General features: G+C 36.7%; 1 protein-coding gene and 1 long non-coding RNA gene across 11 annotated transcripts in view; one reads left to right on the forward strand and one right to left on the reverse strand.

Moving 5' to 3' along the window:
* KCNT2 (potassium sodium-activated channel subfamily T member 2) overlaps nt 1–19,135 on the reverse strand; it is a 115,311-nt gene that overhangs the window by 66,036 nt on the left and 30,140 nt on the right. For all 10 annotated transcript variants that reach the window (XM_064720495.1, XM_064720498.1, XM_064720492.1 and 7 more), the window contains exons 3-9: nt 15,619–15,718; nt 12,780–12,836; nt 12,044–12,092; nt 10,686–10,745; nt 7,365–7,439; nt 6,779–6,862; nt 6,108–6,202 (exon numbers count right to left, since the gene is read on the reverse strand). In XM_064720495.1, the coding sequence (XP_064576565.1) occupies nt 6,108–6,202; nt 6,779–6,862; nt 7,365–7,439; nt 10,686–10,745; nt 12,044–12,092; nt 12,780–12,836; nt 15,619–15,718 (520 nt within the window). The remainder of the gene's footprint in view (nt 1–6,107; nt 6,203–6,778; nt 6,863–7,364; nt 7,440–10,685; nt 10,746–12,043; nt 12,093–12,779; nt 12,837–15,618; nt 15,719–19,135) is intronic.
* Nucleotides 17,481–19,135, forward strand: part of LOC135451363 (uncharacterized) — a 29,346-nt gene continuing 27,691 nt past the window's right edge. The window contains exon 1 of the long non-coding RNA XR_010441287.1: nt 17,481–17,527. This is a non-coding gene — a long non-coding RNA (uncharacterized LOC135451363). The remainder of the gene's footprint in view (nt 17,528–19,135) is intronic.

Genomic DNA, 19,135 nt, shown 5'->3' on the forward strand with positions numbered 1-19,135 from the left:
GAGCTACTGTGTGCTACAACAGAGAACAAAAAATGTGGGTACGTTAATTTTGCTTTTCAAATTTATACTAATTTAACTTTGCCCACCTTTATCTACATTTAGTTTGGAACTACTGATTTTCAGATTAACAAATGACCTGCAACCTGGTCAAATTAGCAAAGTTTGTAGCTTAAAAAGATCACAAGTACATGAAGCTGACTCATTTTCCAGGGTGAAATAAAAGAAGATAATCACACTGTTTAATTGCTTAATTTAATATTTCTATATATATTCCAAATAGGAGAATTTGCTTATAAATAATACTGTTGATACTCCATTTCAGAGAGGCTTTGTGAAGGCAGCTTTCTGAGCTATCATTTAGTCTGATTATTTTTTATTTTAAGCAAACAAGATGACTACAAATGTATCTCTCACACTAAGAAGGTAATTGAGATTGAACCTTCTAACCTTTATGACTTTTTTCCACAGATCACAGTAAATAGACTACTTAAATTGTTATTAATTTTGCTGGTGTCTGTGTCTAGTTTTAAATATTCCATTACATCAGTGGCACAGAGAATTCCCTGCATGAGCCATGGGAAAGATGCTGACCTAATTATTTTAGAAATAACTATGTAGAAACATCTAAAAAGATTAACAAAGGAAATATTATGTCACTACCAAATTAATAACTAAAATAGCATGAAAATCACTATATAATTATCTAGGTTTCCATAGAAACTGTCTTTGATGGGTAGCCAAAAAGACTTCTGATTGAGCTTCAATACTTCTGCTCTCCCTGTAATACATGATTTCTGATCTGCCTTTCACAAGCAGCCAACCAGCACCCATCCTTATCCTACAATCTTCAGCAGCACTCCTCAAAAGCACTAATCACCCACATGCTTTTTTCAGATTTGAACTCTTGAACTTAAATATGCAAAAATATTTTTGAAGTGTATTATTACAAATACAGAGCTAGCAAAAAAGAAAATTGTATATGGTAATATTTCTGTTTTGTCACAATACAATAGTTGCATAAAAATATGAAAAGGCATTCATCAAAGAAACAATTGTGGGTTTTATTTCATTCTTTCATGGTAATTTTCTATTACATTTGGTCACCTTTTGAAAAGCCTTGGCCATTTAAGTACTAATCACAGGCATGTAAGCAGATGGATCCCAGTGCTAGCAATAGTGAAAGAAGTGTGGCTATCCCATGAATTCCAAGAGAAACTCTGAGAGTTTTATCTGAATTTCTTTAATTTAAATAATCAAAATTAGCAACTATTTTTGGCAACACTGTTCTTACATGTTTCTCAAACAGCAGATTTCAGCAAAGCCAACTTAGAAGTTTCTGTACCTAAAAGAGATAAACTCTGTATTCAATATGTGTTTTTCCTACCAAAGCTCACAAGAATGTTGGCCTTGATTTCAGGCACACAGTTTCTCCCAGAAGGCAGTATTTCACATAAACTCTAGCTGAATTTGTAGATTATTTGCTCACAAATAGCAAGTGGATATTTTAGGAAATGCTTTGCTGTTGACCTCCCAGGAGCTGCACAGCCTTTTCATCGTCCCCTCACTTAAGGAAGTGTTAAAGCAGTGTCTGAACTCGACCTCAATTTTCCTTACCCACGAGCCCAGAGAAAGCACCCACCCAGGCTGCCCTGGTTCCAGGAACTGAGCAGCAGGACAGGGGGAGGGTGGGATTGCTCCAGTGCATGTGGAAGGTGCTGCATGTGCCACTGCCCTACTTCCAGATCTACTTGCTGATGTTTGGAGAGTGCTGCACTGGAATACTTCAAAACAGAAAACAGAGATCCTGTGTTTGAAACAAACATGTTCCTGACAGATCTGCTTGGTTTCAGAGAAAAAAAAGTACCACTGCTATTACTTCAGTGCTTTGTGGGATTCTTATAATAGCTGAATAATTAATTTTGTATTATTTACAGTTACCTTGAACTTTCATTAATGTTTTATAATATTCTGGGATTTAAATTCTGAAACTCTTGTTTATTCTGTTAGCTCCTGAAACTTCACATGCTTTAATACTTTAGAATAATTGGATTCTAAAAGACAGAAAGCCAGTCTTATCTTGTGCTGTCCTGATATACAGAAAATCTCTCTCTATCAAACTGAGACTGGTCCTGAACACTGAGACTGATGTAAAACAAAATATAACATCACAGAAAGAACTGCAGACCCAAAAATCCACATTTATCTTACATTACCTAATCCACCAACACTTTTCATCCTACTTAAGGCTAAGCATCTTTCTCGGATAACTGCCATTATGCTCCAGTCACAATCAACACAGAAAGGTAAGTCAAGACCTCCCATGGGGTGATTTAGCTCCCTTCAGATCACCTTTTGAGGTGTTTATGTCTACTGATTGATGATAAAGGGAACTGGAGCACTGAGATACCTTTTCCTCTCTAAAATCTTCTGTGATTAATCCTTTCTTGGTTGGGTGGCTTTCCTTTTCTGGACACTTTTGGAATTTGGACACATTGTTCCAAATCATAAGGCCTTGACTTGTCGTGTTAGGACTAGATCATTGTCGGTATTTGTCTTCATCCCTTCAAGCAACTCACTCCTACTGTCCCTCTGGATGAGAACTGTGAGTGGGTAACTGCCATTGAGGCTACAGCACTGGCATTCGACAGGTACTCTGTAAGTTACTGAGTGAAAACATCCTTATTTGCTTATGATGAAAGCACTGAAGTATAAAAACATGTTAAGACTGACCTCAGTGAGCTTCCCGTGAAAGCATAAGCAAAGTTTGGGCAGGTTTGAGTATGAAAAATTAATTGTCCATCTCAAAGAATTTGTAGCCACTGCCTTCACAAGCTAATCACTCTACACTGGTGATATATGACTAACACTGCTTTAAAATTTAAAATAACTCTTAATAGATGATTCACTGTGTCACAGAAAGATGCCTGAAATACTCATTCACTGTTATTTGTCTTCTTGTACAGTTTACAGAAATAATTAGTATTCCATTTGACAAACAAGTGCAAACATCCATTAGCTTAATGACACAACACATATTATGACTAGGTCTATAACTCTCACTAGAACACTCTCAATAGTAACTGCTGAACAGTCTGTCATATTGGAGCACACATATTTTGGTAGATGTAAAATTGCTCTGGTTACAAGGCCACTGAGATGTTCAAAGAAAGAAAATCATTGGACAGCCTAATCTATCTTTGAAGTCAGGAAATAAGAGAGAAAAAACCCCCCTTGTATGTAATCTATAAATTACAGATACCTGAAAATGGTCTTATAGATTTACTGACCTGCAAATGAGTTCCACCCCCACATCCATAAACAATTATCGCCAAAGGGCAAAGAGTGGAGTAGAGCATAAATTTTGTTGTGATTACTGTTTGTTCTGTAATAACATGGAAAATTGTCAGCTCTATACAAAAACACAGAAGAAGCCTTTTTCTACTATACTCTGAGTGCAAAGGATAGCCTAAACAATGGCATCTAAAAACTGTGAGATTAGCCAATCAGTTGTAACCTCAGATAAGTTATTTTTTTCAGTTTTCATTGGAAAGCTTCCGCCTGAGTTGTAAGACATAAGCTGGCATGTGCCTATCTTTGTAACCACCTCTTATAAGATTCTGATGTGGAGATGTAAATGATGGCTTTACAAATGATGCACGAGGTGAAAATCATTTTCTGTGGGTTTCCTGCTAGTTATGGTAAAGTTATTTTGAAAATTCTTATTATATGCAGACAGGAACAAAGCCAGTGAGGAATCTTTCTGGGCTTCTTACCATCTTATAAAATCATGTAATTCCCATAAAAAGCTCCATTCCATCTCTGTCTATGTGAATGCCAAAAAAAGGTGGCTTTGAACAGAAAACCCTGTGTTTTAAAGCTATATTGGCTTCACAAGTGCTGATGTTGCTCTTGCAGCAGATGGCACAAGCCTGGCAGGCAGGAGCTAAGGGGGCTGTGGGGTTTCAGTTGAATCCACCCAGGCCCTGAGTGTCAGCAGGGAGGCTCGATGAGGGCAGGTACCAGTGGTGCCAAAAGCACACCATGAGCATGTCCCTCATCCTCCGAGGGGAAAGTGCACTGCTACTGGAGGCACTGTACTAATCCAGGCTTAGTCATTTTCCTTTCCTGAGCCATGGCACTACATGGAGCAGGGCAGTGTTTCTAAATGGAACCAAAGCATGCTAATGAGAACAGACTGGTGAGGACTGAAAAGTTTTGTGTGTTGTGCCAGTGCTGGCTCCCAAACGTGTTTGAGGGTACTGAGCTGGGTACTGCCTGCCTTTGCAGAAACATGAAAGATGAGTCTGGTGAAAGGCACCTTAAGAGCACAGATTCCAGCAGTGGACTTGGGTCCTCCTTCAGCTAGAAGGAACTCATATCAGCTCTATATGATGTCTATAAAATTAAACACTCTCTCAAATTCACCATAGATTAACATAATCAGACTCCAAGCTAATTGATTTGGACTGTTTATAGAGGTTCTTTTGGGTATTTTAAATATATAATCAGTAGTATAAAGAAAGAATGTGTAAAAATGCCATTATGTGCGTTCACATAGACAAGAGTAACAATCACTTGAACATAACTCCAGTCTTAGAGAAGCTGCAGATGTTTGAACTACTATTCTCAGTCAAAAAGTGCTTTGTTTCCTTAGTTACTGCTTTACTGGGTGTCTTCATCTCATTTAGCTTCTTTGCAAGTCTAGCAGGGTCAGTCCTAGGTCAGTAAATAATGAACTATAATGAAGCAGTATCTGCAGCTGTTGAGCCCAGCCATAATTACAGGTGAGCTTGCCACTTCCTGCATGTTTTACTGTCAAGTTACCACAGACCCTGCTGGTGAGCAGTATTTTGCTGCTGTGCAGCATTTCAGTAAAATATTGAAGTAGGTAGGTAAAAAAGGTGAAGGAGTATTTACTCAATAGCACCTTGTACTATAAAAAACTAAAAAGTAAGATTAAAAATGTCCAAGTCCTTATGCATATAAAATTACATCAGGTTCAACAGGAGTTTAAATATCACAAAAATTCATTTCTGTCTGGAACAGGCAGCATTTGTTATTAAGCATGTGTGTGGCCCTAAGACAAAGGGTAAAATTGGACCATTCATTTAGCCTGGCTAGAGCAAACTTCTCCTCTAAAAAGCCATGTGCTATGTTACACTTATTACCAAAAGGTTTAGGCAGCACATAACAGTGACTATCAGAAAAGCAAGCTAGAGAAATAAAGTAAGAGAAAATCTAATTACTGTCTCCAAAATGACACACCAAACTTTATCAATGTGCTGACCTAAAGGCATCTTGTCTGGCAAAACAAATACAGGTGATTTAGCCTTTCCACACAGAACCATCTTCTCTCTTCACTGTCCTTTAGTACACCAGCTTGTATCACACTGTACACAGCCCTGTATTCCCCCTGAGTATGATTCTCAATTCTCAGGCACCACTGATGAGAAAGTTCTTTATGTTAAGTAAGCTACAGAGCTACTGGATAGCCAGACTAATCATGTAGCCTCCTTCACGTGCCTCCAGCCCTGGCTAACACCATATCTCTCTGGCACAATATAAACATGGGGCAATGGAGTAGTGTTTCCTGTGGATGTCAATTCAAGTTTTTCAGGTCTTGCAGCAAAACATTCTTCAGAGCAATACATTTTGGTTGTTTGAACCTACCATCCAGTGCCATCAGTACTCTAGATTAATGCATTCTACACTGTCTGTAATCTGCATTATAAACAGCTATGGCCTGTAATCCTTAGGGGAACCTGACTCGGTCAAAGTCTTACGGCTGAGACATTGCACATTCTTCTCTGTCCCAGCAGACAGAGGAAGGTGACCTTGGTGTGGGTCGATATCCTTCTGTTGGTACTCTTCACATGTGAGTGACTTCTCTGCTGAGGTTGGTATATATGTAAAGCTCCCCCTGCTTTATCCTGTGTTTTTGCATCATCTCTATTTCCTTCCTTAGAGTGAGAAGGATTCCACACCCCAGCAGTACAGGTGCTAGTTAACACTTTCACTGAAGTGTTTCACCCTTCTTATTTCACTGCATGCTTTCCACCCAGCAAGCCAACATGTATAACAAAAACAGAGGGGATTTGGCCACTTACCAAGTGAAGATGAGACATAGTAAGGTAGATATTAAAATGAGCACTTGGTTAAACATTGCGGACTGTGTGCGTTGGATGGCTCGGTGAAGATCATTCTGTAGTAATGGAAAATAGTGTTATTTTTGGGTTTAAACCAGTAAGTCAGGATCTGATTCTGTAGAGGAAATATGCAGTACCCCGATAGCAATGCAGTCACCCAAATGAATTTATGAGTTTGCTGATAATACCAAAGGTGCAGAAGGGCCAGCTGTGATTCTGTGATTATTTAAGTAGTTCTTTGTTCATCCCAGCACAATTCTGATCCTATTGCAAGCTGCCTTGAGGTCTGCTCATGTCTAGCTTACAAATTACAGGCTGCAAGGCCCAATTATGGCCTAACAGTTGAGTTCCCTGCAATTGTGTATGAATGGTAGAGTAGCAAAAGAACCATACACTGCCATTTCCTGCATTGGCACAGTAACAATTTATACTAATTGAGATTTCATTTCATGTCTTACTTTTTTCTCATTTTGATGCAGAAAGCAGCTTAGTAATGCTTAACCATTTGGATAATCTAAATACAGATCTGGTTAGCTTCCTATTACGGTTAGACTGTACTGCCAAAATCCCCCTAAAGACAATATACAAAAAACCTCACAACTCTAGAATATTTATTTCCTTTGCATACTTACAATCATATTTTCTAAAGCATGCTTTGCCAGCCAGCAATTTAAAAATACAGGAATAAACAGGTTTCTTAGGACTGGCCAGAAAATCTGCAAGAAGAATTAACAAATTCATTAGGAGCTTTTCTGATGAGGAATAGAGCTTTACTATTCAAGCAGCAATGAAACACTTGGGAAAAATACTTACTATTAATGTGTTTCTAGCGTGAGATTTGGCTTTAAATAACATTTTTGTCTTCCTTTGTGATTAACCACATGCAAGATAATTAGATAAAATAGGAACACAGTTTTCACTGCAGACATGAGTGATTCTTCCATTTCTACAACCATCTGGTTTATTTTATTGATTGTGCTGTAGTTGGAGTTAGAGGGTTTTGGTTTTGATTGTGCCCATGGAAGAAGAAGTGAAAAGTTATCTGTATGGCTTTACTCCAGCAGCAAATTATTTTCTTCTTGTTGGCATTTCTGTTCCCATAGGCACAAATTCATCATCCACATTAGAATAAAATTTAAATAAAATTTTTTAAAAGTAAGAGTATTTGTGCAGCTATAGAAATGCAATGTGCAAATGTATTAATTCAAATATGTTTACCGTGATGATGAAAGGGACAGCATTAATTATTTCCAGGAGAAAGGGTATTCTCAGAATTTGTTCCCAGATATTTCCCTTCAAAGAAAAGGAAAAAAACCCCACAATGTCAGACAGCTTAAAAGCAAATTTCTGAAGAGAAATACATGTCATGTCCCAATGAAACACAGAGAGTCTCTCCCACACCTGATATTAAGGAATATCATTCATCTCAGATTTAAACACATGTGAATATGGAATGCAGATCACTGTAGAACCTTTTTCCTACAGGTTATCATCATGTACTTCCCAAGTAAAAGATATGCACTTTTAAATCTCCTTCCTTTCATCCTTTGCATTTATCATTTACCTTACTTTGTATCTTTTCTTTCCCAACTGCTTTGGCAAGGGAAGTAAGGAACAAATCAAGTGTTTAATATTTGAATTAGGACTAAAATATCAAGTTCTCTGTTTCTGCCACCAACACTTCAGAACAGTGTTGTTCTGTACACTTCAGGGCTTTTTGGAACTTGATCTTCTTCCATGAAATGAGAGGTCTTCCCACATATTTCAGTGAAGTGGCATTGATCTTTTAAGTTACTTACTGCTAACAACAGGATGGGGATAATTCTACTTTTTTTTCCAAATCTGTGCAGTGGCTGTGATTGATTAAATGTTGAGATGAAAATCCACATATTAGAAAAGGAAGGTAGTTGAACTTCAATGACTCACAGTTTTACTAATGCTGTGTAGCAGGACTCCATCATAGGTAATGCAATAATAGTGTAGCACATACCATGGCAGTATTACAAGAATTTGCAGTAGAGCATTATATTTTCAATTGCAATAACATGTTCATCTTCCCTGAAAAAATAACTACCGGATACAGCCATTGAAAATTAAATACAACCTCCCTATCATATATAATTCTTTCTCCATTTTTAACTCTCCACATCTGGAAGCCACTATACCTCAGGGACAGGGATTGTTGTCTTCCGTGTAATTGCAATTGGTTGGAGTCAGATATACAAGTGAAATCATGAGGCTGCAAACTGAGAGGCTTTTGTATGAAGAGTAAAATCAAAATCAAATCTGATTTTTCAAACGTAACCATTTTGTGATTTCACAAATTTCCTCATTTTTAACATTAGGAGTTTCCTCCTCTGCATTACAGAGAAGAAATGTCACATAATTTAACTGTGCAGGCAAAGTGCCAGTATGGATGGGCTCCAGGTAATTAGGGATGTGTGCAGCTGTAGGATTCTGGCTTCCACATGGAAATGCATAAATGCATCATGAGTTCTGCAAAACTGCCTTTTGCAGTGAGAATGTATGGTGCTGCTCAAAGCCCTGAGAGGACCTGAGCACCAGGCATAAGCAGCATTGCCAGATGTCTGTGGAAACTTTTGACAATGGAGGTTTTGGACGTAGACGTTTTCAGAATTCTGGCCAAGGACAAACCTTCCTGTAATGCTTTAGGCTGTGACAATGCAGATTGTAAACCTTCAATTCCTGGATCCAAGTGATCAGCATCACAATGCTGTGCTACATCCTTTGCATTCCTCTCCACTTAAAAGCTATAAAAAATGCAAATTCACTGTATCACAGTAGCATGATATGCTACTCTGCCCTCACTACTCTGCATGTTGAATCATTTCTCATATGTCATGGGCCAGGTATCAGAAAGGTCAGTCTCTCAGAGTATTCTCTCAAATGACTGCTTTATTCATTTTAAAGGTTATTTGTGAAATCCTAGTAACGTGCACTCCAATGCAAACACGATCATCTTTTTCTTGTTTTCTCGCTTGTTAATTCTCTGGCTTGTAGAAGTTAGTCACCTAAATGGTGAAAGCTTTGAAAATGTTTCCACAAAATAAGTAATCTGCCACAGATTTACATGAACCAAGGCACCTTTGGTCACCTTGGCTGTGCAGAAAAGCCTTACAGTGGAAGAAATAACACCATTCTTAGCTTCAAGAGAATGGTGAAAATAAAACTAGGAAAACAGGACCAGAGGAAAGGAGGTCCTTTGCATTAAGTGGATTGATGTGACTGAGAAATTTTGTTGTTCCTTAGATTAATCCCTTAGTTCTTTCTCTTAAAGGGAGTGGAACCACAAAATTGCCTTAACTTCTGTGACAGGTGTATGCAGCAAATCAGGGTAGTGGAGCTTTCCATCCATCACACACTGATGAGTAACTTCTCATGGAAGCAGATTTGCCAAGCATTCATCTTTTGTACCCACTGAAACTGAAACAAATTACAAGCAGAATGGATGAGGATAAAATGCTGCCCAATAAACTCAGGAACAGCACAAAATGTGATTGCCCTTTACTGTTTAGACACCAGGATATAAATTTTGGACTATTTCTGCTCATAATTGATTTGCACTTATAACCCCAACCTTTAAATAATATATGCTCCAAGGATTAAGAAGAATAATTTTTAGACAGCAGACAACTGCAAGCCTCTTAGCATTATTGGGCACTAAAGAAAACATTTATGCCATGATCACTCGGTAAGCACACTGAAATACAAGTCTCTGAATTCAGCAGTGGCTCTGATAGCTATTCAGTGTCAGTTATACAAAGTGTAATACCAAAAAAAATTATCCCCCAAGATATTTTCAGCTTTAGTAACCAAGTATTTTCATATTTTCTTTGGTAAATGATTTCAAATGCTTTTGGTGTTTTTCTCCTGAAGATACTAAAAATGCAGAGATATAGCAGAACAAAATAGAATGAAGAAAAGTGAATAATTATATTTTAAAAATTAACTTTTAAAGGAGAATGCAAATACAAAAATACATTGTATTCACATCAATGACTTCAAGACATTTTGAAATGTTATTCCAATAGCATCAAACAGATGAACATAAGTATGTAGAGATCTGTTTTGTTGTTTTTTTTTTTTTTTAAGTACTGTCTTGGCCTAGTTTTTCTGGGCACAGTTTTAGAGGACTAAACCTTGAATTATATGTATTGAGTAGCTACATCTTTAAAATCAATGACAATTGTGTCCAATACATTATGGACAGACAAATAAAACTGCACAACTTAAAATCAGTGTCAATAAATCAAGGTCACCTTTGAGAATGTGTTTTCAAATTACAATGGAAAACAATGAGCATTTAATCGCTGACTTCCACTCTTTAGATATTAGAGTTTGCTCATAAATTTGGGAAACAGGGCTGTCTGTGTGTTTTATGCCATCCTCAAAAAGTGTGTTTTTCTCAACTCCCTGCTTTGTACACCAGCATGGGCACAGGTACATAAACTTTAGATTGAAATATTTAACTCATTATTTTTTAATTAATTTTGCCTAAAGGTAACAAAGAGTACTTACCTTGTAGCTTAGATAACTTAGCAACAGAGTTTCAAAGAGACTTATTACAGCCACAGACACCTTAAGTGAAGTGAAAAAAATGTGTATTAATACCAGCTTCTAGAGAGTAGCTATTAACATTACAATGAAAATAAAAGATTATATAAAATAGTTCTTCTATGAAACCTCTGAAACTCTCAGCTAAGAGCATTTTGCTTGAAGCTTAGATATTGTTATTTTTCTGAGTTTCATTTATTCCTAAGCAGTACCAAAGTCTTCCCACATGACAGAGAGAGAGAGAAAGAAGCTGTAAATAAGCAAACTCAGTCAGCTTTTTACTTTCTTGTGAAGATGTTGTGAATGTGTGGAATAGCAACTGTTTTTCTTACTGTGTATAACACAGAAAGTTGAAAGCAGAAAAAAATGATACAGATGAATAATTATTGATTTTAAGATTTAAATGCAGTAGAGCTCATTTTACCAGCCTCCAATTAGATTATGTAGTTAGTGGGTGTATTAAATAGTTTAAAATACTTAAATATTCAAATATCAAAATAGTACAACAAAATACCTAATACTTGTCTTACTTTATAGATACTAAGAATTTACTGATGTTCTTTGCACAGAAAGTATTTGTATTTTAATGTGTATCATGGTGATATTCCATCGAGATGGATTCTACCAGGCTGGAGCCTGAGGTCAAGCCTCAGAATTTTAAATCTTAAATTAATGCTCCCTACAGCTGAAAACTCTGAAGGGTGCACAGAGTCTCTATCTAGAAGTTTAAAAAGATGCTATGATTTGGGAAAGAATTAAAATATACAAAATTATTAAAATAGGCAATCAAAATATATCAGCTTCTCCAAAGCTGATATATTAATAGTTTTAGATAAACTCAGGCTTCATTTTCAAATAAATTATTACCCTTACCAAACAGACATATTAGAAAAGTACTGCATGCATAGACAAATAAATATATCAGTATTTTTAAATTAAATTTAATAATCTGAACACTAGGTAAAAAATATTCAAACTGTGCATATTCTACAGTATTTTCAAGGGCTTCTTCCCTTAGAAAATTGTGTATTACATAGAGGTACAATCATTGCATTGGTATTGCACCAGTCATGGTGAGTGAATATAATGGTATAACCTATCTAGAAGCTTAAGTAGTAAGTTTTTCTTAGGGAAAAACCACATTTCACAGAGAGAATCAGAACAGATCAGCTGATCTTTATGCTTTTGCTGTACTTGATGTTCAAGATTTCCTTGCTGACATCAACATTTCCAAGTATCCTTCAACACTGCTACAGCTCTGTAAATCAATATCATCTGCAGTTGTTACATGGAAATAACTGAATTTGTCATTCACATATTACCTGTAATCCCCATAAAGGTAAGCTTCGATTCACCCAAATAATGGGAGACCTGTTCATTACAGTAAGGAAATAAATATGAAATTAATCACAATCTGGTGTTTCAGACCAAAAAAAATGTTGTACATGTGAATGGAAATTAGAGCAGACTTATTGAAAAAAAAAATCCTAGTAATAAAAACTTTAAATCAGTAGTTACCTACTGAGTATTGACATGTCTTGTATTTCTAATCCACAGCAAATCATTAGGTTCCTGTGGAAAACTGACAATCCTTTTGTGTGAACAATTTGCTATCTATACAACAATATAAATGGTATCTAACTCTTAGGGGCTGTGATATCTTGGAAGAATCCTATCAATGCTAATAGGCACTTGACACAGCACCCACTGGAATGGGACAATGGCACAATAAATTCCTGTTAATAATACTGCTACTCAGAACTGGTTTTTTTAAGTTAAGGGCATTCTTATTTATTTCTGCAAGGTATCAGCATTGATGGAACCCAGATTTCACACCAGCATCCAGTCCAGCAGTTCACTTTGCAACCAAGAGAAATAATTAAAATATTAAATGCAGTCTGAACATTCAGAAATGTAACTAATGGCTAGAGATTTATAGAAACATCCCTACTGTATGTTAAAATGCCACCATTCCAGACGGAAATGGATTTGTCTTCCTTGTGTCCCTTCCCACCATTCTGTGGACTTTTGGGTTGCAGTTTTAACTTAGGAACTCACCAATCAATTGTTCCAGGTGTGTAGTTTTGACTGGAACAACTCCGGTTTAATTCCTTACTGATAGTTGCCATACCATCCATGCAAAGTCCATTTCCATTAGCAAATGTATATGGGAACACAGTCATAAAAACATATGGGAGGAAAGGCATATTAATTACATCATTAATTGGTCTGTGAAATGCATGCAATAGTTTGAAACCCAAGGCAATCAATACAAACATTTTTGAAAGTAACTTTTAGGAAGTACTGCTCTTCGTGTTCCATATCTGTAGATAAAGGAATGTGAAGCATTCCAGTTACATTTTTTTAAGATTTCTTTTCAAATTTAAGAACAAGAAAACTGAAATGATACTTTGTAAAGATGAACTAAGTATACAATATATACTGAAGATCAAGAAACCCTAGAAATCCTATCCCATGGACAGGCTGTGATACAAAGAGCACGTTCTCAATAGGAAAGACTGCAGCAAACTACACTTGATAACCTCTTCTGAGGATGTGAGGAGGGCTGGAGATGCATGCAGCAGTATTTGAAGTACAAAACTGGTGATACTCAAGTAAAAATATTGGCCATTGGGCACATGATGTTATCTTGCCTTTAATTGCTGGCACAAATCTTCCTTTTACATGGTCATATAAGGATGTGGGAATATATAATTTGTAAATGATGACAAATATCCTTGCTCATCTTTGGCAAGCAAGGTCAGCAGAAAATAAATGGATCTGCAGCCCACAGATTAGCAACAACTGTACATGGACCAGCTCTGAGTGGGACACTGCTAAACTGTACCCATTAATTAATATTAATTAATTATGTCCTGAGCTCTTTCCTGTACACCCACTGTGCCTGAAGGAGTAAATGAAAGACACCAACTTGTGCAGGCATTTATGAAAAACGGAAATAATCTGATAAAAAGAATTCCTCCCAGATTTTTCACTTTAAGGCCAACCAGATGAAAATATTTTCTGTGGCCACACTCTCAGGATGCTGAGTAGTTTCTTTCATTGGGCTGTGACACAGTACCTAGAAATTATTTTTTCTTTCACATCACCACATCCTTAAGAATGCATTCAAGCAGGAGTTTTGGTATCAAACCCTCAGCATCCCTAGGGCATAAATGGGGTGCCATTTGTTTGTCTGGCACAGCTTCTAAGATTAGGGCCTTAGTAAGCAGGCAGAAGGACTCACCTGAATCTTCTCAGGCAGACAAACGTTATTCAGAGACAGAACACACCAACTAGTCTCTTAGATGTACCACAACACCATGTAAGGGAATAACATGTATAGAAAATATAAATACACTCTCTGGTGAATTGTAAAACACTTGGATTGAAGGACATGCCAGGAGAAGTGTGAGGCATTCAGCAGTCTGCAGATGTATATGAATATGCATCCTGGCACATAAATACAAAAGTATATTTGGCACAAGGTCTGATATTCTAACCTGTCCTGCACACCCAGACAGAACCATGCAGTACAATATACTCCTCTGGGCTCACCAGAGGTCTCATAATGAAAGAATTACAGCTTGCCAGAAACCATGATTAGATGGAAAATGTTAAATCCCTGAGTTGCTTATATGCCTAAATTTCTAAGGATGGATTTCCTCTTCTCGACAACTTCTTGTAGAAACTTTACTGTTTGTTTCGTCTGATATTCTAAGGTATATGTAGAGTCAAAAGTAGTTTTTTATGGGTCTTGTTTTTCAGGGAAATCTCTTCACGGCCCTTTTCCAGAACTTACAATTTCTCACAGTAAATTTTCCCCCCCAAAAAATCTCAAATGTATCTTCTGTACTTCCTATTCACATATCCTTCTCTATGCACTGCTGAAAAAAGCAAATATTCTTAACCTCTCTTTCTTTTGGATTTCATTCTTGCAAAATAAAGTATTTCTCCTGCATTAGATTTTTTGGTGTTACCCTTACTAGATATAACTGATATCCAAATATTAAAATTAGAAATCAAACTCTATGTAAAAATTGTGTGAAGTATTTGTGTCTATGTAAAATTGTGTGAAGGCTGCTGGTTCTATCATCCTAAGCTATTTTCTTATGCACTTTGTTTCTTTCAGCATTTAAAGACAAAAGAATCAAATCAAGTGAAAGAAAGTATGTTAATAAAATAATAATAAAATGTGATCCTTATTAGCATTAAAAATTGAAGAAATTCAATATTCCCAGGATATAAATACAACAGAAGAACAGGATTAAATAAATTACAATTTCTTCTACATTTGGTGATTAATTGTGTAACACATTTTTAAAAAAAGGGTTATATAGAACACCATACTGGCAATTCAGTATGGTACATTCCATAAATCATTGTGCTAAATGATATCCATAAATCATTGTGAGTACAGAAAGTACCTTTGGTCTCACTCTTCTGAAGAGTTTAGAGAAAGCAGAAGGCTAGAAAATGATCATCAATATCATCTGCATGAAAGCTCAGTTTCATATATTTGTCTGTCCATTTCTGGGATCTGGGGTTTTAAGTGATTTAAGCAAAATCCGAAAAGAATTGCTGCATAAACTGGGAATCAGACATTTGCAATTTTGCATAGAAATGTCACGTAATAACACATCTCAAATATATGTTTGCGCAATTACATCTGATGCACAGTATCTAAGGAGAGAGACGGGATTATTTTAGTGGTAAAGGGAAAAATACTACTGTTATTTTAGTTCTTATTTCCATTCACAATGTAAGAGCAGCTTTGTAATTCCTTCAGAATATCTGGAAGACATAAAACAAATCCTTCGTGTATTTAATAATTTATTTCTTATAGCTTAAATAATGCTTTGAGAGCAGAAATGAGGAAAAAACCCTCAAACATTACCATCCAAGTCCTTGTGTAGGATCATCCAGGAGCACACGAACTATGTATAGGAAACAGCTTAGGAGCTTGAGAGAGAAATTGAATAATCGTATTCTCAGACCTAGAGGGAAGGGAAGGGAAGGGAAGGGAAGGGAAGGGAAGGGAAGGGAAGGGAAGGGAAGGGAAGGGAAGGGAAGGGAAGGGAAGGGAAGGGAAGGGAAGGGAAGGGAAGGGAAGGGAAGGGAAGGGAAGGGAAGGGAAGGGAAGGGAAGGGAAGGGAAGGGAAGGGAAGGGAAGGGAAGGGAAGGGAAGGGAAGGGAAGGGAAGGGAGGAGAAGAAGAAGAAGATGAAGAAGAAGAAGAAAAGAAGAAAATAAGTTCAGAGGTTTTAAAATTTCACTGACCTTCAAGGTAAAAATAAAAGGAACCAATGTAAATGTAAAGGACTATGCAGTCACTTGTTTGAAAGCTATTCTATGCTGTTAATCCTTCACTGATGCCATTCTTTGGGTCTTTGGTAGTTTGAAAAATTTGCTTTCTTGGGAGGGGAACCAGAACTATGTAATGCTTTTTGAGAAACAGGATAGAGCAACATGAAAAGACAAACTTTCAGCCATAGGCAGGGGGTATGCAGTGGCAAGCATTTAAATATTAATATCTAAAAAAGTCTTCATGCAGTAGCTGCACATACAGAATATATAACTCTATTCCAACTTATAAAATATTAAACTGGAGTTATTTAATGCTGAAGTTGAATAACTATGCATTCAAGAATCAGGACATCTAAAAGTCATGCTGAATGCACAACTGAACTGAATCAACAGCTTGTACTACAGACCATGTAAATATTCTAGCTGAATAGATAGGCCACAAATACCATCACAAAATGTGACACAAACACAGGTTTAATGCACAGACAGGATTCCTTCAAAGGGAACCACATGGACACTTACTGCTATCACACAGGTAATTTATTTCACTGCCAACTGGAGCCATTACCTACTGAAATGGAACTTTTTTGTATTTTTATGTGATTTTGCAGTTATTGGAGGATTAAGGTTTAAATTTTTAGTACTGCTATTGAATTCAGCAGACTTTTTTGCTAGTGTGAATATTTTCATCTGACTCTTAGAGGTAAGCATTCATTTACTAATCAATTTAAAACTGTTAGTTGACTAATGTTAGGGGATTGGAGGTCACTTAAGCAATATTTTTTTTTAGTCTTGCAAACTGAGAGACCAGGTCTGTGTGGCTGAGCCCTTCTGTCCAAAGCAGAATTCTCTGAGTCTTACCCAGATGTGACTTCCCTTGCCCCAGTCACAGCAAGGACGTTGTGCTTTATTGTTGTGTTGCAAATACTTCAGCAGGTCTGTTGAACTCAATGTAAATACTTCTGTGGTTTAGCAACTACCCAAATAATGCATACCCAAAGCTGTGTGTGTACATTCTCCTCTAAGGAGAGAATCACAATCATTTTATGGTAATATTACTTTTTTTTCTTTTTAATGTTACTCAGTCCTAAGTTCAAAATCAACAAAATCAGGTAAAACTGATAAATCAGTTTTTATGTCTCCTAGTTCCTTTCCCATTAAAACTCCATCTACTACAAACACAGAAAAATAGGAAATGGATTCTTAAATATTTTACCATGCAATTTCTGAGCAAAATCTTTAGGTTTATTACATAAAACTGCTTATTACTTTAACTGCGAAGTTGCAGTTATCACATAAGAACTGGATGGACTTTAACAGCACCTTGTTTTGTGAACTAAGGGTTAAAATCCTGTGAGAAGTCCCACAGCTGTTACTGGCAATTGGGCTTGAGAACATTAACCTAAGGATTCCTGCTCCCCTATCAAGAGTAATTAGCCACTGATAATTAATTCGCCAACATGGCTGAAGAGGGGGAAGAGGACAGAAGGAAGCATGAAAGTAAGTGGTATTCTGTTATTTGACTTGGCCATTGCTATGATCCTTATTTGCAGTTTTTTTTGAACTGTTGCTGAAGAAAACATGAATTTTTTGTTTGTCCTAAGCCTTTTGTAGAAGTCTGCTGGACTTCTTCATATTCATAAATATGAATGATTGCCCTATTGGTTGCCAGGCTATTACAACTAGGAGAACAGATAATGTTTTAAAAAACCCCTAAACCTAAACAAACAAAAAACCCTACTAGTTTTGTATTGTGTAACTTTCTTGGGCAAGCAGAGGAGTCTGTTGTTTTTCTCCTGCTTTTTAGCTCTGTAAATGCTATTCTTGGTGTGAAGCACTTGTTTTCTGCATTGATAGTGGCCTGGTTTCTAATCATGCTTTGAAATTATACGTTGGTTTAAATGGCAAGAGAAAATGGTTCTTTTCTGATTAAACATCAATACAGCAGACTGATGGTTCAGCCTGCTGCCTCAAACCCTTAACTGAAATCTTAGTTCTGATAGCTCTGGAACTCAGGCTCTCGATATCTTCATAGGAATGGCTGTTTCCTACAGAATGGGAGGCAGGGTTTTCAAACCAGTCATGTTTTTATCTAAGGGTTTCAACAGAAAGTACATTTTGTGGCTGGGGTTGTTTATAAAACAAGGCAAAATATGGGTTCTGTAGTGCAGGTGATTGGGTCAGTTACTGAAATATAAATAGGAAAAAACAGGCTTCAAGTCTGTCCTGGGTCACTTCTCCTTGCTCTGTATGCCTCAGCCATTAGTGACATATGCAACCAGCCTTGCTGAAGTTTGGGTAATTAATGCAGGCCTAAAAAATGTGGTTTTTTCTCTGGTAGAAAGATTTTGCAGCCTCATAGCTGGGGATTCTCATGTGAGTTGGAAGCAATGCATGTGTTCCACTATCATGGAGATGTAAGATTTCAAATGTGGGAAGGAAGTGCACAAACACTACAGAAGGCATTTAAAACAGGTTTTCAATCATTACTGTGGTACAAAGGAAGCTTTTCATATTTGTTTGCTTCCTGTCTATTTCTGTTCTGTTTTCACATGCTGTCAATGGATCAACATCGTCTGCTTGACTTAATTTCTTTTCCTCCATTCAGAGCCAGATTGCTTAAGTAGCAGGGTCATTGGCACAGAATATCTCTATGTTTTGAATATGAGTGGTGTCTGAAACTTGTGTTCAGCTCCACCCTTCATGCACTGTTATGCAGTTATAGATTGTTTCATTGGAATGCAATTTCACTGTGTCTACGTAACAAAGTTGTTACATACTCTAGTCTTATTTAAAAGAACAATTGATAATAACATTTCAAAATCTACTTGTTTTGTGTACTAAATATAACTATGTCCAATCTTAACGTTTTCATCTCAGTTTAAACAAGTATTTGCTATTTTTGCAAGCATTTTTAAGTATAGAGTGATACATTATGTTTTACCAATTCTGTGACTTTCCCTTTTATTATACTTTCTTTGTTCTCTCCTTGCAAGCATTTTTGTAGATCAAATGTCAGATGTAGAGAGTTGGTCTAAACACAGTGACAGATATCAGGTGACGATTTTAGAATTGCCTCCCATTATTCCTTTCTCATAAGTCATTAAT

Source organism: Zonotrichia leucophrys, chromosome 8, assembly GCF_028769735.1.
Source record: "Zonotrichia leucophrys gambelii isolate GWCS_2022_RI chromosome 8, RI_Zleu_2.0, whole genome shotgun sequence".
Lineage (NCBI taxonomy): Eukaryota > Metazoa > Chordata > Aves > Passeriformes > Passerellidae > Zonotrichia > Zonotrichia leucophrys.